Below are 6565 nucleotides of genomic sequence, written 5' to 3' on the forward strand. Positions count from 1 at the left end.
AAAAAACTAGCTTCCTTGATTCTCTTAATGCACGAGTGTAGCTAATTGTGCTTCATTTAAACTTTTAGATGTACCACAATAGATTCACACCTGATCCTAGTAGAAATTAAACTAGATATAGCTATTAAAAGTAGGGATCCATTACACCATATTGAGATTTTCTGGTTTAGAACGTCCCTAAAAGTTAGGAGCGGAAGGTCAACAGAAAGACCACCATTTGTATACTTATCCTAATCTTTATATTTCCCAATTCTGGGCAGTAAATTAACAGTAAAACAGGCATGGGGTAGAAGATGCAGAGGTGACCCCAAGATCCTAAACTATACTCTGTCATTCGATTCCACAAACCCCTGCAGAGAAACTAGCCTTTGTTAAGAATAAACAGGACAAGCTTAGTATAGACAACATAGCTTCAACTGTATAAACTATGCAAATAGACAGAATAGTGGGTTTTATGGGAATTAATTTCTTCCTAACTACATACTTCTAAAGGAATTTGGTATCCTGTGGCTATGTCATACATAGACCTGAGCTCTGACCAAAAAGAACCAGCACAAACAAGGGAGCTGCTACCAACTGTGGTACAAGTCACCAAGTCCAAAGCAATGGCCCAAAAACAAAGGCAAGGAGTCAACAGTTACCAGGATGAGACAGACGAGATTATCTATGAAGCAGTTTCAATGGGTAATCCCCAGAAACACTCTCTTCTGCGACCCAGGACTTCATGGGGAGAGAATCTCAGATGCAGCAGTAAATCTAATATCCCTGGACAGGGAGGGAGCTGTTGAGGGCACAGTGGGGCTGGGTCCCTTCGGAACCACACTTCCTGTGCAGCTGTCCATGGCTTACTGAACAGGGCTGAGAACCAGGAATCCTCTTGGGGTTAAACAGCTTCAAGGCATCCTGATGAGACATTTTATGTGAAAAGCTGAGCACGAGTTCTGGAACTGAGACTACAATGAAAGCATCTGTGTTCCCTTCCTCCTTACTCCCTTTCCCAGGGCTGCCCAGATAGGGCTTCATTCCTCATTTGAAGCCCTATCAGTAGAAGCCTACAAGACAGCTAATAGCACAGTCCTGTCTTCTTGCATAGAGTGATTCTACTCCTTGAACATCTTGAAACTAAATAATCTGTCAATGCGAACCTGTTTTGTTTGTGCCCTCCTACAGACACACAGGCAGTGTTCTTCACCATCCTTATGCTGTCTGTGCTTTATCCCCCCAGACTAGATTTCAACTGAAGAACTAGGACAATATTTTCACCAGTTTTAGCATGCAACTTTATTAACAACATGGAAATAAAATCTCAAAAGAATACACTTAGATCAATATAAAGCACAGAAGTATAGCTTAGGATGAATAGATTCATTATCAGGTCATGTTGCACAAATACTAAAAATAATCTCAATTTATATTATATAGCACAATAAAAATCAGCACGTTTCAGGATCTCGAGATTAATTGGTATTCCCCCTCAATCAACATGGAAGACGTTAAGTATTGAATTTATAATTATAATATGCATTGTTTTCATATTGCAACCCCAAAAAACTGTTTGAGGCTTTATAAAAACAGAGGGGTATTCAGAGTTTGAGTATTAATCGTATGACTTTATCTCTCACTTCAGGATCACTGTGCTCTGCTAAGTCTTGGAGTTTCTGACCAAACTGTTTTGCTTCCTGAAATATTGAAATAAGCTCAGATTTAGTGAACTTTTCTTTGGTAAATAGCTTTGCCTTTGTTTTGAACTGAAAATTTATATTCTCAAATATTTCAATAATATTAAGAATATTGGCCTTTGACTCATTCTTGTTAAAGGGTGCAACCAATGATGACAGTACTTTGGCACTGACCAATTCTCTTGTATTGGCTCGATTTTTAGACAAACACAAAAACACTTTTAAAACATAAAACTTGGTTTTGACACTTCCCTTGTTTAACAAGGCGAGGAAATCTGGAATATAACCGGTAATCACATAGTGATCTTCAAATTTTACACTCAAGTGCCCTAGTAATTTCAGTCCAGCCAGTTGCACAGGGGAGTTCAAGGGGCAAGAGACTATGTCTTTACAAACTTGCTGTATATATGACTCTTCTGCTTTTGGTTCTTTGGAAGACTCAGAGCTGTCATCCACCATACCTAAAGCTCTAGGGTGTTCTTTAACATCGGGATTATTGACCAAGTTTTCAATCATAACAGTAATACCTACATCATGAATTATATCTTGCGTAAATGGATAAGCAGGACTGATGCCCATTATCATGGTAGCTATTTGATGAATGAAAGGATCCTTAGTTAACTTAAGGAGGGCAACAAGTTTATCAAACTCTTTAGGCTCCAAACTAAATGCATGTGATTTGCAGCGGCAGGCCTTTGGATTGGGCCCATACTTTTCCCTTTGCTTAATCTGTTTTTTGATCTCAGCTAAGGTCTGGAAATAAGGCCCATGATAAGGTGGGATCTTGGTCAGAGGTCGAATCCCCAGAGGAGTTTCAATCAAGGTCTCAACCAGGGTCCAGTTTCCTTCTGGAGGCAAGGATCGCTCTCCTCCCTCAATTGGAACTAGGACAATATACCTGGCCCTTGACCATGCTATTGCCTTTTGTTTTATAGTAAGCATGGGTTTAGGTGTGGGTTTGGGCTTTTCCTGGATCTTAGGTAGGGGCTTATAAACTTGAGGAGAGGTCTCTTCTTCAGGCCAGAACCAGGACCCTACACTAGGTTCTTCTCCAGTCCAGAACCAGGAGCAGATATTTTCTTCATCCTCATCACTGGATTTCATCCCAATGCCAGCTTTGTCCCCAGCCTTGGCCTTGATGCTGGCCTCTTCCCTTCTATCAGGTCTGGACCCAGTACTGGCCTTATCATGTGACTTGGTATAGGACCTGATATTTGCCTCCCTGACAGCAACAATCTTGACTTCAGACTCGGTTACAGCACTGACCCTAGACATAGGCATGGCCTTTGACTTGGTTTGTGGCACTATACTATGTTCTGCCAGGGGTTTTGCCTTAGTCTCAACCACGACTCTAGTCTTAGTTGTATCTTCCATCCTGCTCTCTTCCCTTGCCACAGCCATAGCCACAGTGTAGGTCACCGTATGTGGCCTGGCCATTGCTCCATCACCAGCTTTGGCCTGGGTCACTGATTCTGTTTTCAGTTTTGCCTCAGCCACTGCCTTGGCCTGTGTTTCACCACTCACTCTAGCAGCAGCAGGACCACTGATTCCCTCTTTCAGGCCAGCCTCAGCCTTTTGTCTAGCCCTTGCTTCTGTCCCAGAGCCAGCCATGTTCCAAGTTTAAGGCAAGGACAAGTTATATACCCCCAACCCTGTCTCACCCTTGACTGAAGGTCTGTCCCGGTTGGTGTTTTCATACAAAGTCCAGTAGTCACTCTGTCTCCTTTCCAACTACAGGCTCTGCCGGTGATGTAGAAAACATGCAGAGGAAGCTCACTCAAGGTAGGGAAGGATGGCTGTGCATGGGCGCAGCCCTGTGGAGGGTGGTGGTCTTCAGCCACTCCAAGGCCACCAGATCTGCCACTGAAGTAGGACCTAGGGGTGGAGGAAGGAAATGGGGCTTTGAGTCTCTTCCCATTTTTTCTCCTCATGCTGATCAGCACAAGGAGACAGGAGAGTATGGAGATCCAGTGCTAGGTGAGAGAGGCAGATAATTAGCAAACTCTCTCCCTTCATTTCACCCACTCCCTACGCTTTCAAGCACTATCAACCTTCTTTCCAGGCACCAAACAGGAGCACAAAGGAAAAGTGGATGAGAACCTAAGGAATCCCTATAGTGGTTCTTGACCCCTGCTGGAGCCAAGCAGCTCTCCACTACTACATCCTACAGGTCCACCCAGGCAATCCCCACACTCATACCAACCTGCACTGATCTGGAGTACCTTTCTCCTCCTTACCTTGCTTCCAATGGTGACAAGCCCTACAGCAGATCTACAGGCAGACCTATGAACAAATAAACAAACAGGAGAATATGGAAACTGATCTCCTGGTGACAGACCTTGGTCCCTGGCCCCTATTCTTGCCTTTCCAGATACATTTTGTCTACTGTTTCCCTCCGAGTCCCCTTTCCCTGCACTGCTTTGTTTCAGGGCTACTCCTCCTTCTCCTCCCTATTGCCCACCATCTTCCTCTTCCTTCAGTGATTGCCCTGGAATGTCCTTCATTCAGATTAGACTAGGGTTAAGCATGAGAGCAGGACAATCAAGTGGGAAGTGGGAACGGCAGGTCTTAGTATTCTGTACCCCCAAAGCTTCCCAAGACTCCCAACTAAATCAGCAGCAGCAGAGGGTGGGACAGATGGAAACAACTGGTAAAATGACAAAACAGAAGAGATGGAATTCTCTAGCTGAAGTTGCCCCCACCCCGTCCCTGTAGCTTTACACCAACCTTAACAGATACAGGGCAATTTTATCTTCTTCGTAATTTCCTAACTTTAAGTTGGGTGGCCATTTTACAAAACTTCACAACTGACAGTTCCACAGACCTGGAGACAGATCTACCTACAGGGATTCACAAAAACAAGAGACCAATAAATGAAGACATAGGAGACAGTTGAGGCTGTCTTTGGTAGAGACTAGCACCTAGGGCACAGATTCTTTCTGAATACAGGTACCTGATTTGCAAACATTTTCTATCTCCCTTTTTTTCTCCCACTCCTAAATCTCCAAGCCCTCTGCTCTGTTCTCAAAGTCTGACAATTCCTATACAGAGGCAACTCAAACATCCCTACAAGGTAGTAGTAGTGGTGTTTGTAGGGATGAAATGACTAGACAAACCACAGAGGCTGGGAAAAAAAAGGAAAAGTATTATTTCCATATTTCATCTGGGTTACTACGTTTCCTTTCTCTCTCCCAAAGCCTATCATTTCCTGCAACATAATGTGGATGGGTAAATGAGGACATGTTAGGAAAGCTGGCAGAGAGTTCTGGGGGCTCCCGTAGACTCCTGCCTACTCTAGTCTTAGCCATCTACCACCTCCAAGTGCTGCCTCCAAGTACTGCCCACTCTGTAAAACCCAGGCCAATTTTCTTTCCGTTCTCCCCTCCCCTTGAGGTCTGCTGCCCTCTAGAGATCTTTACAGAAACGTGGAGTGCTGCAAACTTAGGAACAGATCTACACATAAAAACGCGTGATACACACCCAAAGAGCACATGAAAAGAGAGAGAGAGAGAGACGTGGTTATTAATGGTCAGACCAGTAACCAAGACATGAGACCCTTTTCGAATCCAGGGCCTTGATTATCAAACATTTACAACCTCTTTTTGTATTCTCTCCCTCTCAGGGCTCCCCAGACAACTGTTCTCGCCTACAGAAGTAGCCCCCCTCTTCCTCTTATCTAGTCTGCCTTTTCCCGACTAGAAGCTGCAACCTTTTTCTTCCCAAACATGGTCGTGAACCAAGTGTATCTGGAAATCAAGCTAGCAAAAGGCAGATCATTTTTTATTGTTGTGTGCCATTCACATTACTCGCCTCTCTCTCCTCCTCACCTCCCGCCTCCCATGACCAGGTCGCGTTTCCAGTGTTCACCTCCGATATCCACATCCACAACCCCAAGCGATGCCCGCCTTCTCACTGACCTTCTTTGCTTGGATCAGAGGCAGTTTTCTTATTTCCTTGCCTCTAGGTGCTGTGTCACACAGCAGCAGGGACTGACCGTCAGACACAAGGACTCGAGTCAATGGCGGCGGCTGTGTTCGGAGGTTGATCCGGCACCTGGGATTCAAGACGAGATACTCGCTTTATCAGATTAAAGACTGTGATTGGCAAACGGTTGTCACTTTTCAGTATTCCTTTCTCCTTCCTGTTCCCAGGGCTCCTCAGGACCTCGCGGGTAGTTATCATTTAACATCTACCTTTTCCTTCGCCGAGAAGGTTCTTCCACATCCGGGTTACCCACCTCGGCAGTGGGAGGAGCTAGAGCGTAGTTTACCGGGATCCAGCTTGTGGAAGCGGAGTGATATCAGGGTTTGCCTAAGGCCGCGACTCTTTCTGTCGGAGAGCTCCCTGTCCTGTACTCTGTGGCCGCTTCAGGTATTGGAATGCGCAGGGGCGAGCTCCGAATATAGGGAAAACCGCGGTGGAATGAGAGGCAGACGAATACCAGAGTGTTTCGGTATTAGTTCCCCTTTTGCAGGAGCTCCCCCCACCAAGCCTACCATTCTTTTCTGAACTGAAATGCACACGGGTTTCCGGCTGTGGCGTCAGGAAATTTCTTCCGGCCTGACAGGCGGAAGTGTTCCAGTCTTTAGAAGTTCATCTCTCCAAACACAGGGGCCCCACCGAAATGGGCCGTCTGGGGGTGGGGCCCAAGGTAGGAAAGTCTGCAAAGAGAGTCAAGACTGAGATAGGAGGATACATACTAATCGATTCCACAAACTTTGTGTACCTTCGAGTCCCCCCTCCCAGGCCTTAATTTTCTTTTTCTTTTCTTTCTTTCTTTCTTTTTTTTTTTCAAGTTCTGTGATACATGTGCGGGATGTGAATGTTTGTTAAATAGGCAAACCTGTGCCATGGTGGTTTGCTGCATCAATCAACCTATGACCTAG

The 6565-nt window shown here is 45.1% G+C and overlaps 2 protein-coding genes across 7 annotated transcripts in view; both read right to left on the reverse strand.

Annotated features, from left to right (window-relative positions):
* Positions 1-6201, reverse strand: part of GPRASP2 (G protein-coupled receptor associated sorting protein 2) — a 49467-nt gene extending 43266 nt beyond the window's left edge. Inside the window, exons 1-5 of one of the 6 annotated variants that reach the window (XM_064362228.1) lie at positions 5873-6201; positions 5597-5732; positions 4407-4519; positions 3917-3962; positions 3341-3554 (exon numbers count right to left, since the gene is read on the reverse strand). The gene's annotated coding sequence lies outside the window, so the exon portion shown is untranslated. Of the gene's footprint in view, positions 1-641; positions 904-3340; positions 3555-3916; positions 3963-4406; positions 4520-5596 lie in introns of all 6 variants that reach the window. The other 5 variants (XM_064362225.1, XM_064362220.1, XM_064362236.1 and 2 more) reach the window with 5 other exon arrangements.
* On the reverse strand, positions 920-3328 carry ARMCX5 (armadillo repeat containing X-linked 5). The gene has a single exon (XM_064362248.1). The coding sequence runs from the start codon at positions 3288-3290 to the stop codon at positions 1584-1586; it is 1707 nt and encodes a 568-aa protein (XP_064218318.1). The 5' UTR covers positions 3291-3328; the 3' UTR covers positions 920-1583.
* Positions 6202-6565: the final 364 nt, after the last annotated feature.

The sequence above is a fragment of the Aotus nancymaae genome, unplaced genomic scaffold (genome assembly GCF_030222135.1).
Source record: "Aotus nancymaae isolate 86718 unplaced genomic scaffold, 86718_ANA_hifiasm-v0.15.2.pri h1tg000004l, whole genome shotgun sequence".
In the NCBI taxonomy this organism is placed as follows: Eukaryota; Metazoa; Chordata; class Mammalia; order Primates; family Aotidae; genus Aotus; species Aotus nancymaae.